The sequence below is a fragment of the Ictidomys tridecemlineatus genome, chromosome 4 (assembly GCF_052094955.1).
Source record: "Ictidomys tridecemlineatus isolate mIctTri1 chromosome 4, mIctTri1.hap1, whole genome shotgun sequence".
Taxonomy (NCBI): domain Eukaryota; kingdom Metazoa; phylum Chordata; class Mammalia; order Rodentia; family Sciuridae; genus Ictidomys; species Ictidomys tridecemlineatus.
In genome coordinates this window covers 143,202,485-143,219,404 of record NC_135480.1, presented here as the reverse complement: position 1 = coordinate 143,219,404, position 16,920 = coordinate 143,202,485, and the positions used below count along the sequence as shown (strand labels likewise).

The 16,920-nt window shown below is 36.2% G+C and overlaps 1 protein-coding gene across 1 annotated transcript in view; it reads left to right on the top strand.

Annotated features, from left to right (window-relative positions):
* Positions 1–16,920, top strand: part of Pgm5 (phosphoglucomutase 5) — a 163,021-nt gene that overhangs the window by 19,324 nt on the left and 126,777 nt on the right. Inside the window, exons 3-6 of the mRNA XM_005324092.5 lie at positions 1,884–2,030; positions 5,106–5,231; positions 7,843–8,033; positions 8,634–8,788. Of these exons, the coding sequence (XP_005324149.2) occupies positions 1,884–2,030; positions 5,106–5,231; positions 7,843–8,033; positions 8,634–8,788 (619 nt within the window). The remainder of the gene's footprint in view (positions 1–1,883; positions 2,031–5,105; positions 5,232–7,842; positions 8,034–8,633; positions 8,789–16,920) is intronic.

Here is a 16,920-nt window from a genome sequence, read left to right as displayed (position 1 = left end):
TCACAAGAAGGATTTTAAGAGAGAAAAAGACAGTTAAGTTATGCCTGTGCCCAGCAGTGATAAAAGTAAAGTGAAGAGGAAAGTCATTGGAGTAGACAGCGTTAAGGGACTTGGAAGTTGCCAAGGAGTTCAGAAGTTGTTGGTGAATGATGAGATTTTCAACATGGATGGTTGAGTGGCATCACAGACAATCATGTAACCTGCTAGAACTACTGTGTTTTCATATTAAAGCTCAGAGACTTCTTAAAATTGATAGACACAACCAGAGATCATGATGTGATACTGCAGGCAAAGAGGGCGCAGGGGCATATTCATACATCTGGCAAACATAAAATATGCAAGGACTACTTACTTTTTAAGTTTGTGAAGGGTAAAAAATAATAAGGAATGAAGGAGAAGTGCAATATTTATTTATTTGAGGTTTTCACTTTTTCTGTTCAAGGAGGTAATTGTTGGTGCAATCTATGAGGCTGTCCATTGCCATGCCTTTTTATGGACATTTTTTAGGAGATAGTAATGAGGCTGTACTCAAAGGCAGCATTGTCCAAAATAAATATATTATGAATTACATATATAATTTTAAATTTTCTAGTAGCCACATTAAAAAGTATAAAATAGAATAAGTGAAATTAATAGTATAGTTTATTTAATGTGCTATATGATAAATATTATTTCAACTTGTTATAAATATAAACTTATGAATGCAAACTATTATGTTTTAAAAATTCATTTATTCATTCATTCATTTATTATGTGGTGCTGAGGATTGAACCCAGTGCCTCACACTTGCAAGGCAAGTGCTCTACCACTGAGCCACAACTCCAGCCTGAGTTCTTAAATTTTTGATGTGCATTTTGTAACTGCAGCACATCTCCGTTTGATGAGCCACACTTCAAGTGCTCAATAGCCAAATATGGCTAGTGGTTGTTGTATTGGATAGCACAGCTCGAAGGGTTGACATAAAAAACAAAGTAAGAAATAATTTCTGTTTAGTAGAAAATCATAATAAGTTACTTGGTAAGTAATAAGTTTCATATATAAAACTATTTCTTTTATATATTAGATATTTCAATGTGCTTTTTTTTTATTCCCAGCCGTCTTGCAAAAAATACCTTTAGAGGCTTACATTAAGATATGTAGGGCTGAGGTTGTAGCTCAGTGGTAGAGCACTTGCCTAGCAAGTGTGAGGCACTGGGTTCGATCCCCAACACCATATAAAAATAAATAAATAAAATAAAAGTATTGTGTTCATCTATAACTAAAAAAATATTTTAAAAGATATGAATATTAAAAATAAGAAAATCGAGGGAAGAACAACTATTGATCACATGTATGATGCATTTAAGGTCTTTTACTCCTTAATTGTCTACTGGACCTGCTGAGGTGTGACTAGAGAGTGTGACTTGGGGAAAAAGATTTACCTGGTTAAGCTCATACATCAACTAGGCAGGAGAGCTGAGAGAAATCAGATTTTCTTTCTCTAGGTGGACTTTCGAAGCTGTGGTTTGAATCTGGGATCCCTCACTTGTGTCAAATGCATATCCTGTTTATGTCTTATATCCTGAATAAAGCTGATTACATAACTGGGTCTCCCTAGCAGGTGTGAAACTATTTTTAGAGCAGATGTATCATTGCCTAGAAGTGGATTAAAACAAGCAAACATGCGGGTTATTGGTCTGTATAGAGCAGGTGAGGCTGACCAAATTCCCTCTATTGTGAGTGCATGCAGGATAAGAAACACTCAGGATAATTGAACTGTGAATGATTGTTCATTGTTTAGAGACCAAATGAATCTTTCGCCATCTTGGTTAAGGATGATAATATTTTTCTGATTGAAATTCCTGAGACTTAAAAAACATGGGTTTTGGATGTTCAAATTATAGGTCCTGCACCAGATGTTGTCTCAGACAAAATCTATCAGATCAGCAAAACAATTGAGGAGTATGCCATATGTCCTGATCTTCGAATTGACCTGTCTCGACTAGGAAGACAAGAATTTGACCTGGAGAACAAATTTAAACCATTCAGAGGTAATATAGAGATTACATATATTTTAAAGAAGTCAGAAAAGCCCCATGGATGGGAGTGCCTTCCAAGCGGGGTTCATACTTTAGAGTTTAGGTGTTGCATGGGTAGAATGGGGCTCTCCTAGTTGGTGATCAGTGGTTCTGTAGGCGGGTGGACTCATGAAAATTATTGAAGTATCAATCTAAAAGGTGACTATGGATAAACATGTGGAAACTGTATGTAGTATGGAGAGACGTGCTCAGCCAACATATCCAGAATTGGATGCTTTGAAAAATCACTTCCCGAATTCTTTTGTTTTATATGTAGGAAAAGTTCTATAGTTGACTTCATCATGTCATTCCTGGAAAAAATAATGACTTGCTAAAAGTTACCTTTGGATTTCTAAGCAATTGGGGAAAAGGTGCTAGAATGTCTTAGATACTTAAGAAGAGAACAAACAAGTCAATGGGGTCATTAAATTTCCTATGAGAGCCACAAATTTCTTTTGCAAGTCAGAATCATGCTGTTCAGCCTAATTTAATGCACAATTACTGATCACCTACTCTATACCAAGCATAGTTAGGAGATTTTACAAAGAAATTCACTAATTCCCAAATGTATTTATGCAAGTGGTTTAAGAATTCAAGAATCATAATGAAATTAATAAATAATATATAACAGAGTGAATAAATGAATAAATGAATAAAACTTCTGAAGTACTCCAAACAAAACCCATTATTTAATTTTGAACCATATATCAACATTAATACCATGTGTGTGTATTATTTTCTGCTTCTATATTGACCTATTGCTTTTTCCCAGAAAGCATTTAAATAGCACCAGAACTAACATGTTTATTCTTTTAGTGACCCTACAAGATTGAATACAGTTTGTGTTAAGATGCTATCTATGTATGTCATTTAACTTGCCTGAAAAGATAAAATTATTAGTTCATGCTCTCTCGATATTTTAGAGACAGAGAAAAGTTTAAAATGGATGGTCCAGGGGGCTATTGTGTTGGGCCAATGTTATAAAATGTTTCTTAAAAATTTTTGAGTCAATGGTTTGCTCAGCTAGTGAACAGACATTTATTGAAACATTGTGATATGCACTGTAAGCAACAGTGCCTGTTTTTATTAATCTAGTTAGGAGTAAGTACATGGACAGGTGTACACACACATGGAATGTCTAGACAACTGAGGACAAGGGATATGTTATACTAAACAAAATGGTTTGAATTTGCTTGACTACATATGTTTGGAAGGACTGGACTATCAGATAACTGAGAAGTATTGGGTATTACCATTGGGAGGAAGTTTATTTATTTATTTTTGGTATTGTCACAATGTTTATTATAGTTGTCCAAGAGTCCCGAGTCTTTGGTGAGCTCAGGTTTGAGCTCATTGCTGCAGCCATATTGTGAGTTGGATGACTTTTCTAAAGTGTTGTTGCTAATAGAGTGTGTGTGAAGGATTCCCTGGCTCCAAGAGCATTTGGCGATAATGTTTTGAAATCATTTGTGCACTACATTCTTGCTGTTTCAAGCATTGAAGGCTTGAGTTAATTGGAAGCAAATTAGCCTTTGGAGTATCACCTTAATGTGTCAAGAGCATGAACTATCAGATATAAACTGAATTTTCAAGAACTGCTGGTTTCCTTGTTTTCATATTTCTGTTTGGTACTATGTGTTAGCTGTTGTAAATACCAAATGCCTTTAGAAAAGTGGTTTAAGAATTAAATAATCAGAGTGAAATTGCCAAAAATACCATCCTATTTTATTGAGTGAGTAAAACTTCTGAAATACTCAGGGTATAACATTTTATTTTATAGATAAATTTTTATTTTGGCAAAATAGATATAACATAAAATTTACATAGCATACAATTTGATCATATTAGCCATTTTAGGTATACAGTTCATGGAGATTAATGTTTAATTGTTTTCTAGATTAATATCCTCCTCATTTCAAAAGATAATAAAAAGATGTCTTGTTCCTTAAAGTATTACATTAAATTTGAATGGACAAACATACTTTGATATAAATGTAAAGGAAAGAATTTTTAGGTGTGTATTAGACCATATGAAGGGAAAATTTTATATCATATGTTAAAATCTTATCCATTAAATATTGTATCTGATTGTCCTGAAAATTATTGAAGGTGGATTGGTAACATCTCCAGTACAGATTTATGCATTTCAGGGCTCCCAAGTGGTATGTATTTGAAAAAATAGAAAAGCAATATAGCTGTGTTTTATATTTTAACTACAAATTTAAAAAGCAAGACTCTTGGGTAAAATTTTAGTTCCTCAAGAGTCAGGTATTTATTGCTTTTAGAAAGTATTTTATGATAATTATATGCTGATGCTGAGTGTGGAAAATACGGTGCATTCTGGGTTTTTCAGATGTCAAATAAGTGGAAAAGACTTGTTCTGAATTCCTGGTCATTGGATGGTGCCAGACACTGGAAAACATTTGTGTTTAATGAGGACTTTCAGATATTTGTCATTTACCTGAAAAATCGGCTACTAGATTGGGTACAAAAAACATTTCCTGCAAACTCAGGAATATAACTGTCATAATTAATTCTGCACTTGAATCTGATAGGTACAAAGGCATTTGGAAAATAGGGGTCATTACTGAGGTCACTCTGTTATTTGTTTCACACCAGCTGAGTCATTCTTTGGCTAACCCCCAATAGGAAAGGCAACTGGATATGCCAAGATGCCTGTTAACAATGATACATGTGCATTTTGAGGAAGAGAGATGGTGTCAAGAAGGTGAGGGTACTGGTGACAGCGTACATTTTTATCTTAAATTATTCTTGTGGTTAATTTTTCACTTGTAAAGAAGAATTTATAATTTGATATTATTTTTACCCATTGATCATCTGAAAAGTTTGTAGCATCTTGAGTATACCTCAATTTGTGATTTTATCTATAAAAGGACCCTGTACTTTCCAGGTAACACATGGGGTTATTGTGTTAGGTCAGAACTGTGATCAGAAGTTCATGCAATTAGGATAGTCACAGTCTTTACACTTCTAAGTCTTTTTCCTGGATATGGTCATTGACACCCCGTTTTTTTTCTCTGATGTCAGTGGAGATTGTGGACCCTGTGGATATCTATCTCAACCTCCTTCGGACCATCTTTGACTTTAATGCCATTAAGAGTTTGCTGACTGGCCCAGGCCAACTGAAGATCCGAATTGATGCAATGCATGGAGGTGAGCTAGTGGTTTTCTACAAAGTAGTGATTGAGAAATGTTAAACAGACTTCTTCATATGTTGGATTTCTGAGATTTTGAGGAAGTTGGACTCACCAGTAATCACACAACTTGTCTATGTTCAGGTATTTGGAAGTTTCTGGAAAACTTAAGTTCTCTAATTTCTTTTTTTCAGCATAACACGAAAACAAAAGTTGAATAAATGAGTTTGAGGCTATGTCTGTGAGAGTGTGGAGTGGATTAAGACTGTATTTATTTATGTGTTTGTGATCAAAGCACATGCTGTAATTTAAATAATCAAATAATTCTAAGTTTGTTATAAAAAAAATCTTCACCTTATTCTTTTCTCAATTTCCTACTTTCAGGAGTCAACACTTTTCAATTCTTGTATTTTTTTTTTTTTGTATTTATCTACCCTGTCACTAAATGTGAATACACGGCTTCTGGTGACTTTTCAGTGTTGAGCATCTCTGACTTCATACCACGTTAAGTTCCCTTTGAGGGCCTATGCAGTCATCTCCCCACCCCCAGCCCCTGGATACTAGTTCTCTGCTTTCTGCCTCTATTGTTTTTCCTTTTCCAGAAAGCCATAGAAATGGAAGCATAAAGTTTTTAGACTTTTACTTCAGGTTTCTGTCATACAGCATAATGGTTTTGAGATGCAGGCGTGGTGTTGAATATATCAGTATTTGCTTCTCGTTATTGCACAGTAGTATTCCATTGTATTGGTGTACCACAGTTTGTTTATCCATTCTCTGGTTGATGGAAATGAGGCTTTTACCTCCAGTTTTTGACTATTCTAAATAACATTGTTATGAATATTTACAAACAAATCTGTATGAGAACATATATTTCCATTTGTCTTAGGTAAGCTCCTAGGAGTGAGATTTCTGAGTCTGATGACAAGCGTATGTCTAACTATGTAAGAAACTATCAAACATTTCTCCAAAGTAGATGTACCATTTATATCACATGCAGTGCCTGAGTGCTCCAGTTTCTCTCTATTCTTGCTTGGTATTGTCGGTCTTTTCGATCTCAGCCATTCTACTCTATCTTGTTCATCTCTACTAGAATATGATTGATATATTTTTAAAAGTTTTCTTCTCTCTGTATAATTTCTCTTTACTCTTTGTTGGTTTCACACTTATGTTAATTGTGTTCCTCAAAATTTTGGTGGTTTTTGGCTGGGAGCTCTGAGCCCACTGAGAGTTGGATCCTCCATGGGCTTTAGTCTAAGAGATTCTGTTTGGGTTGCTTTGTTCTTTCTTTTGAGCTGATTATATCCCCCCCCCCCAAAAAAAAAAGATCTTCCAAGTTTTTGCCTTAGATTTATGTGACTTAGAGAAAAGAGGTCCTCTTTCCAAAGAGTTTGAACAATATTTATGGATTGGAGCCTCATTACCAGACTTATACCATGTCCATCTCTGAATCAATTACTCTAGCTGAGGACAGAGGACATTAATCAGGTAGACCTAGGTCACCTCTTTAGCCTTGGGTGCAGTGGGATTTAGCTGTACTCAAACGATATGGATTAAGATGGAGAAGAAAGTGGTTTACCAGAAGAAATCCCAAAATGCTGCTACTAAAGGAAGAGAAATGGGCACTAGGCAGTCAAAATTAAAACAATGATAAAAACAAAAAATGTTTACTGTCTGAGGACTATACTATGTTGGTGGCAAATATATGAAAATGATAATTTACATAGATCTCACCTAACAGGATTACACAGGAGTACTCAAATGTGCCTGATGTGCTACTGCAGGCTTTGTTCCCTTCCATGTGGGTGGAACTCTCCCACCCATGTCAAATATATGTTCTTCTTCAAGTTTCCCCAGGAATGCTGCTTCTTCCTGGAAGCCTTACCTGTGCTCATGGCTCCTCTTAAACCATTGGATCTAATTATTTTATAAATGTGTTTTGAATGGCACCTCTTTTAATTTTACCACTCCAGTCTCTCATCTGTAGCTTTGACTCATCCCATGATTAGATTAAGAGGTCAGGAATGTACAAACTACGCGTTTTGCTTCTATCTCTTCAATACCTAACACAGGAGTTCTATATTAGGCATTTCATTCCAGGGAACAGGGAAATACTATTCCTTAGCACGTATTTTGCAAAATGTGCTTAGTTTTATATGCTACATGAGTGGTTTACAGTGTTTACAGTGGTTTACAGTGTCCTTTGCCTGTGCAATGTTCAAAGATTGCATAGGCAAAGGACACTGTAGAACCCATTAGTGCTTTTGCATATATTTGGCTAAAGCACTTAATACATGAAAAATAGCAGGTAATGAATCATTTTTATATGGTTGATTTCTTTCAGGCAACATATTAGAAAAATTGGGGGAGAAAAACTTTGTTTAGTGGGATTATTGACTACATTTTCTATATGCCTAACATAGTCACTGGCACATAGTTGCTCAATAAATGTAATAAATGTGAATATTATTTTCTGCTGTGTCTTGGAAAAGCCTGTAAAATTTATCTTTTTATTCTTCGTGATTAAGTGGGCTTGCTTGTTCTTACCAGAACAAAATACCAAAGGGAAAGGATTCTGCAGGTAATTCACATCATTGTATGTCTTATTTTTTCCTTTTTTTTTTTTTTTTAAGTTATGGGACCGTATGTGAGAAAAGTTCTGTGTGATGAGCTGGGGGCCCCAGCCAATTCTGCAATAAACTGTGTTCCCCTGGAAGACTTTGGAGGGCAGCATCCTGACCCAAATCTGACATATGCAACAACCCTTTTGGAAGCTATGAAAGGAGGAGAATATGGATTTGGAGCTGCGTTTGATGCCGATGGGGTAAGTATGAAAGTTTTCTGTCTGATGACTCTTTTACCATGTTTTGAGCCAAGCATTGAAAACCAGAGAATTAATGAACACATCTGGAGCTGACATGCGCAGGGCATGTGGACCCTAACTGGCTATGCATCTGTTCTCTTCTTTAATGGCTAAATATTGCAATTAAATAGTCACTACTTTTTTTAGTTTCAGATGAACATGTGTTATAAAGAAGCTATTTCTTTTAAAAATATTCATATAATAAATCTTTATTTATAGCTAGTTTTATTGAAAACACCCTGTTAGGAACCAGCTATTCAGCAATAAGCTCTGCTCTCCATTCTGCTTGGAAGAAGCTGGAATTAAAGCTATGGAGGCTACTGAAGCATGAAGTAGTCATGCACATCTCAACAGGTGGAACACATTGCTCGTTGTGTCAGGATTCTAGGCCCTTGATGTTCAGGGATTTATAAGGATTCCCATGCTCTCTTTGGCCTCATTCAAATGGTTTTAGGTTGTTTAAATGTAAGATGACAGTAAAGTGGCTTGGGATGATTATGGGAATGAGCTGCTTGCAGCAGATGCTTCTGTCTGATAATTTTCACACATTCCTTCCCACAGGACCGTTACATGATCCTAGGCCAAAATGGCTTCTTTGTGAGTCCTTCTGACTCCCTGGCTATCATTGCTGCCAACCTCTCTTGCATTCCATATTTCCGTCAGACAGGAGTTCGAGGGTTTGGAAGAAGTATGCCAACCAGCACTGCCCTAGACAGGTAAGTAAGAATGCCACTGTTAAAAAACTTTCTGATAGATGTCTGATGTCAACATACCCTTTGTTGGCAGCTGGAACTCATTCTCCTCTAACCCTCTGTGAACATGTTGAAAGCATAGGAACTTAGAGACATGGTATGGTTTACTGGGTAGAAGTACCAAAGATCAGTTGGCCTGAGCTTGTTTCTTATTTCTTATTTGAGCTCTGTGCCTTCATTTTCTTACCAATAAAATGGGGATAATGATATCATCCTTACATTGATCGTTATGAGGTGTGAATGAGGTGACTCATGAAACACATTTAACAGAACAAACACTTTGTACACATACTTCACAGACTAGTAAAAGAACTTACTAAATATGAAAGTATATATAAATGAAGTGGAACAGAGTATGGAGATTGAGGTCAGATCATATTATTTATAAAAGTTTGCTTGTACCTTCATTAGCTCTGTAAAAATGGGATGGTTTATTGTTAGAATGCTATGAGAGAGCGATGGAAATTGCCCAGTAGGAGATTGGTCAGTGTTGACCAATCACTATGAAGTAAATCTCCTTTCTCTTACCCTTATTACCATCTCCTACCTTGACTTACAAAACAGTGAGTTTGAGTCTAATATTTTAAAAACAGTATATATTATTATTAAAACAGGACATGTGCATAGTGGAAAGTTGGAGAACACAGACAAAAATAACAAAATTTATATTCCTTACTGAAAATCTTTCCATAATATATATTGTACCAATATAACTAAAATACATAATATACACAACATGTATGTAATTTAATGCCAAAAGGAGATCAGAAAGAACATATTGCTTGTAAGATGTTTTTCTTGTCCATCAACAATCTCCAATGTTCTATTAATACAATTTTGTGGCATGTGAAACCAAGATCATATTTTAATTTCCCCCGAGTGTCTCCCCAATGTCTTTCATGATAGGATTCCATCCAAGACTTACCTGTTGCATCTCTTAGGTCTTTTCTTCATCTGGTGTAGTCCTTTTCTCTTGTATTTAATGACAGTGATTTTTGAAGAGACTTTACCACTTGTCCTGGGGAGTCCCACCTTCTGGATTGGATAGTTTTTTTCCTTGTAATGTTGTTCATTTAATCGTTCATCAAGTAAAAATTTGTATACGTGAAATGCATAGCCTTAACCGTTCAGTTCACCAAGTTTTGAGAAATGTATACACTTCCACAACCACCACCCAGGTTTCCATCACCCCATGTCCCTCATAGGCAATCATTGCAACAGTTTCTATCACCATGTGTTTGCCTGATTTAAACTTCATACAAATGGAATCATGTACTATATACTTCTTTGTTGCTGTGTTTTGTCATTTAATATATACATTTTTATTTACCTACATCTACAGCATGTGTTAGTAACTCATCTCTTTTTTTGTTTCTGTGTGGTATTACTAATACATGAGTTTATCCCAATTTATTTTTCCAATCTCCCATTGATGGACATTTCGACTGTTTCCAATTATTAATTATATGAATCATGATGCTATAGCACTCTTACATAATAATGTTTTTGTGGACACATTTTCATTACTCCTGAGTAAATATCAAGGAGTGGAATGGTGATTGTAGGATAGATGTAATGTTTAGTTTTACAATAAAATACCTGGCTTTCATTCTGTACTCTTACTTGCAGTTTATGAGAGTTCCAGTTGTTTCATATCCTCAACAACATTTAGACTTTATTTTTATTTTCTAGAAATTGCAAAATATTATTTCATCATTGTTTAGATTCACATCATCTCAATTACTGGTTGAGTTCAATTCCATATGTTTACTGACCATTTGTATAACTTCTTTTGGCATATCTGTGGAATGTATCTGCTCATTTTTAAAGTTAAGCTCATTGTATTTTTATTATTATTGATTTGTAGAGGTTCTTTATATTTTTTTGGATAAGTCTTTTGTCATATATATATGTATATATAAATACATACATCTATATCTCATAATAATAATAAATATTATTATTTGAGATATATATCAAATATATATATTTATATCTCAAATATTTTCCCTGCCTGTTGCTTGCTTTTTCTTTTCTTTTTTTTTTTATTGTTGGTCGTTCAAAACATTACATAGTTCTTAATACATCATATTTCACAGTTTGATTCAAGCGGGTTATGAACTCCCAACTTTACCCCGTATACAGATTGCTGTATCACATCAGTTACCCTTCCATTGATTGACATATTGCCTTTCTAGTGTCTGATGTATTCTGCTGTCAGTCCTATTCTCTACTATCCCCCCTCCCCTCCCCTCCCCTCCCCTTTTCTCTCTCTACCCCTTCTACTGTAAATCATTTCTTCCATTTATATTATCTTGTCTTACCCCTCCTTTCCTCTTATATATCATTTTGTATAACCCTGAGGATTAATTATGACTTTTGATGAGTTTTAAATTTTATGAAGTCCAGTTTATTAATAATTTTTATTGTAATTAATTATGTTTATTATGTATATTTTCATCTTCTATGAGAAATATTTACTTATTTCAACTTCAGAAAGATGTTTTCTCTCTTAGAATCATTACTGTTTTAACTTTTCATTCATGTTTATGATTTTTATTAATTTTTATGTATGGTGTGAGGTAGTAGTTGAAGGTTATTTTTTGCTTTGTCTAGTTGTTCCAACCCTATTTATTGAGAGAATTTCCTTTCCTCTGAATAGCTTTTGTGTCTTTGTTAAAAAAAATCAGTTGGCCATATATATATGTGTATCTATTTCAGGATTCTCTGTTTTGCTCTCTGATTTTATTTGTTGATCCTTATGAAAATATTGCACTGAAATCAGGTGAATTGCCAATAATTTTTCCTTTTTTTGTGTGTGTGTATATCCCCATCCATTCATCCATCCTAGATCCTCTGCATTTCTACATACATTTTAGTATCAGCATGTCAATTTCTACCAGAACCTATTGGGATTGGGATTTTTTTGTTGTTGTTAAATCTATAGAGCCATTTGGGGAGAATTACATTTTAATAATATTCAGCCTTTCAATCTATGAATGTGGTATATCTCTCTATCTAGATTTTCTTTAATTTATTTTATGTATATTTTGTGGTTTTTAGTATAAAGGTCTCCTACAATTTATAATTTTTGTAAAGAATATTTCTTTTTTCTATATTTTGATGTGATTATAAATGGAATGGTTTTATGAATATAATTTTCCAACTGTTGGTTACTAATGATTAGAAATATAATTGATTTTTTAAAAGTTGACCTTGTATTCTTTCATCGGATACCTCCCACTTTACTTTTCTTCTTTAGGGGATATTGACATCAAGCCCATAATGGTGAACTAAACACAGTTTAAGATTCTTGCATAGCAGTACCCAAGAGCAGGTTTGAGTTCGTTTACATTTACTTATATCCTTCTTCATATTAAAAAAAAATTTAATAAAATTGTACAGAATGAAGCAAAGAATGGGACCATCTCTAGAAATTGAGAATTTAGTTATATAGGACCCCAAGTGCTATATAGGTTACTTAATATTATGAAATTGTGTTTAATAATACCTAATACCTTGCACATATATAGCCAATCTTACAATGTAGAGAGAATTTTCATACAGTTATTTCACTAGATCTTGGTAATAATTTTATCTCTATATTAGTGATATTAACTAGTGATCAGAGAAGTTGATTTTTACAAGGTACCACAGCTCATTAGAAAGTGTCAGGACTTAAAACTAGGTCTTCTGATATAGTGTTCTAATGTATCTGCCCAGTAAATACAGCTAGATTGGAAGGGTCCCTGAGAAACCAGTAGAGAATATTGCCCAACCCTCCTGTGGAGTAGCCAGCAACTTTTCAAATGATGGCCAAGTGAGGCTGGTTTTATTTTGACAACAAAAACCATTGTCCTCTTTTCTTGTGGAAATTTCCCAGTACTTCTTGATTTCACTTTATCCGCCCCCTCTTCCCTATAAATCTCTGTATCAGTCAGAAACTAGAGGCTTTGCTTAGAAATCTCACAAAGGACCTGTTCTGATATGTAAGTGACCATTTAAAAGGATTATTCAAGCTTGCTGGTTGGGATTCAGACATTCTGTGGCGCTCTGACGTGGTGATTTGTTTTGGGTATTTGATCTGTTGTGTAGCTCCCAAGTGGATTCTTGTGATGGACACTTCATAAGCTTTATTCTTCCTAGGTAAAATAAATGCAGCTTTAATATGTTGATCTTGTCAGTGGTTTCCTGTATAGCTTATTTTTTTTGAATTAATAAAATCATAGGATTATGTCCATAAATGCCAGGCCCCCAAAGAATAACGACTGAGTAGCAGAGACACATTAAATGACCCACTTGCCTAATCTTCTGGGATTCCAGAATAAGGGGGGGCCTGCACCTTTGAAACTGATGAATTATTCAGACAAACTTCCATTGTTCACAGATAATTGTTGTTTCCCAAGGGAAGACTTTGAGTGTCTTTAATTTCTACTCTTACAGTGTCACTAGAACAAGGATTCCATTTACCTCAGAATAATAAAGTTTCAGCCCTGAAAATGGCATTCTTTGGGGCTTTGTCATTCTGAATATGTCTGATCTGTGGTTGTAGATGAGTCTTGGTTGCTGAAAATATTTTGGTTCACATGATTTGACAAGTAAAGCTCATTCAAAGTATATTTGTGGCCTGAGGTTTGTTTCCACCCCACGTAGAGGTATTAAATAATCCTCTATGTCATCATCCTTCAATAATATTTATGAAGCACCCATCTGTGCTTGGGGCTGTGCCGAATGCTGTGTAAAACAAGGCAAACACACAGGCTTGAACCCTGCTTACTGGGGATATTTACTCTCTCAAACAAGGCCAGTATCCGTGGAGACATCCAGAGGAGCCAGATTGGAGAAGTGTTTTGACTATGAGGAAGGCCATGGGAGGTCCACACCCATGAACATGGCAGTGAGGGAATAGGTTCTCTTCTACCCTTTCTTTGCTCTTTGTGCCACCCTTGTTTTCCACCATTTATTCACTCAGGAGATAGTTATTAAGGACCTTCTATCTCCTATACATGGTCCCTTACCATGGTAGAATTTTTAATCTAATAGGGAAGACAAAGAATTAAAAAGTAAAGAAAAATTACAGAAATGCAAATTGTAACACAGGATGGGGGAAGTGAACTTGGTGCAGTAATAATTGGTGGGAAGAGAGCATCCTGCTTAGATAGAGTAGCCAGGGAAGGACTATCCCAGGAGGTCATGATTAGGACCAAAGAGCAAAAACATGCAGCTGGATCTGGCTGTGATGCTGGGATTAGAAATGACCCATAGACCACATGTGAAAAGACTTATTCCTGAGACTGTAGTTTATAACTATTTGTTGCCAATCTCCAATCGAAAATATGTACTGTAGTTTTATCTTGAACATACTCATCTGGCTGTTGGAATTCAGACAGTGCTAATCCTACAAGTATGCAAGTATCTTCTGATCTGTGGTGACCTTGATCCTTGTTACATCCTTTAGATCTGGGCTATTTCATCCCCCAGATCAGTCATGATGCATAGCAGTAATGGGAGACACAGTGATGTGAGTTAATATCTAATTATTTGGCCTCCTATACATTGCTTCTGCTATAGGATTATTGGAATTATTTTGCCTCATATGTTCATGTCTCCTTTATTAAAATGACAGGAAAAAAAAGAAAGAAAGACTCTTTAACATTGTAGTTAAGTGTCCTCAAGCTTCACAAGGCAAGAAAGATATGGCAGCTTCAAATGAGGATTTTGAAATAGGAACTTAAAAACCTGCACCATAGGGATATGAATCAAGAAGGACCCGGAAGCTGTTAATCCCCTAGGACTGAAGGGTCAAGGGGAGGGATCAGGTAGCCATAGCCCAGGGAGGCCTGGCTTGTGGGAGATGGGCCTTCAGATGGGAGCTGAACTTGCCAGGGAGGGACAGATGCTCCACTGTTTTGTTTCTCTTGCTCTCCAATCTCCTACTGGTACCTCCTATTGACCAAACCAGGAAGCCAGCAGGCAGCCTGTGGAATGCTGCTCTGGGGAGGAGAGCAGGGCCTCAGTGAAATGGGGTTAGGGTGGGGGAGTGACCAAGGGCAGCTGGTGTAACCAGCACAGGAGCCTGTCGTTTTGGAGCTCTATTTGCTCTTCAAGTCTCATCTTCTCCCCTCTTTGGGAGACTCAGGCAGAGAGTTGATTTAATCAGGGACCAATCCTTTCATAACTGATCTACTAGAAGCCCCATTCTTATTATCTCAAAAAAATTGATGTACTCCTCTTTTTTCTGATTGACTTTCCCACCATAGACAACCACAAAATATGTTTATTGTTTATCCTTTTGTTTGTGTAAATTGTTGTTTCATTTGCATATAGATTTCAATTATTGTGGTTAGTGCTGTGTAATTTGTACTTGATTTTAATTTTTTTTTTAAACTTTTTTCCACTATAGACTGTGTTTTAGGACCCTTTGGGTGGCTGTGCGTACACCCAGGGTGTTGCATCTAACTGTGGCACTGCAGCCCCCAGTCACTGCTCGTTTAGCTTCCTGAGCAATGCACAATCAGACTGTCTCTCATTTCCTGCCACAACTGTTAATGCTGCATAGGCTTCTGTGAGGGTGTGTGAGAATTTCTTTGAGTCGTGTATCCAGGAGCCAAATTGTTGGGTCGGAATGGGCATCTATATTAAATCCATTTTGACGAATGCAGTCAGGTCACACTCCAGAATGCCTTCCCCAGTGCGCTTCCCCTACCAGTTCTGAGTTTCTGCATCTTCAAATCCAGACCTATGCTTTTTATTGTTTAGCTTTTGTTTTTTTCCAGTGTAAAATAGATAGAATAATATACCATTGCTATTTTCATCTTTTACATCTCATTAGTGAATTTAAGAATGTTTTCATATGCTTGCAGAATTTGGGGTCTCCTTTTCTATTAACTGTCTGCTCCTGTCCTTTGCATATTCTATTTAGGGTTCTTTTTTCCCCTTGATTAATTTTCAGAAATTCCGTGTGCATTCTAGACATTAGAATGCTGTCACTTTTAGGCACTTCTAATTTTCTTTTTCTTTTTTGGTACTAGGGATTGAACCCAGGGATGCTTAACTACAGAGCCACATCCCAAGTCCTTTTCTGTGTTTTATTTAGAGACAGGGTCTCACTGAGTTGCTTAGGGCCACCCTAAGTTGCTGAGACTGGCTTTGAACTTGAAATCCTCCTGCTTCAGCCTCCCAAGCTGCTGGGATTACAGACATGTGTCACTGTGGCTGACTTCATCTTCTTTCTTTGGAAAAAAAATATCTCTGAATTCTATATTGAAATTGATATCAGCAGTCAGATCTCATATGCAACTCAAATGTGACATGTATTAATAGAAACTTCTGTAATTTTCCCTAAAATTGCTCTTCTTGAGTTTACTCTCTGAGTGACTCATTTACTACTCTGATAATAAACTTTGCAATAATATTAGGCTTCTAATCCTCCCTCCTATGAATCAGAGTTTTGTTACAAAAATCCATTAAATGTTTCTGAGTCATCCTTTCTTCTCTATTCCTACTTTTACTTTGCTATTCTGGTTCTCATACTCGTTGCCTTGGACTAAGGCAGTAGTCCGTGGACTATCCGGCCTTCCTCTGATTATTTTTTGGACTACCCAAGGACAGTTGTTGTAAAGTCACACAATTCTCTCCCTTGCTTAGCATTGCTTAGTGGCTTTGAATGCTTGCAAAAGGATATCCCATCTCCTGATTTTACGACCTGTGTAAGCCCCTGATTATGAATATCTCCCTCTTGCCTACATTCCTTCCCTGCCTTCTGGACGTGTGCTGCTTACCATTTCCCACACTCTTGGCCTCTCACAATGTGTTCCCTTTGCCCACCCCCATGCATTTTGTTCTTCCTTTTCTTTGAAAGTTTGAGGCAAGCATCACCTTGTCAGTGAGTCCTTCTTTGATATGTGTTCCCTCCACCCTGAAGCAGTGCACTTACTCTTATGATCCCTTTGTCACAGTCATCACCAGCATTGAAAACACTGACTTGTTTCCTCACATCCTGGTTGTACCTAGTGCTTGGCTCAGGGCATGTTCTTGATAAACACATATTGAGCCAGGTGCAGTGACACATGCCTGTAATCCCAGCAGCTTGGGAG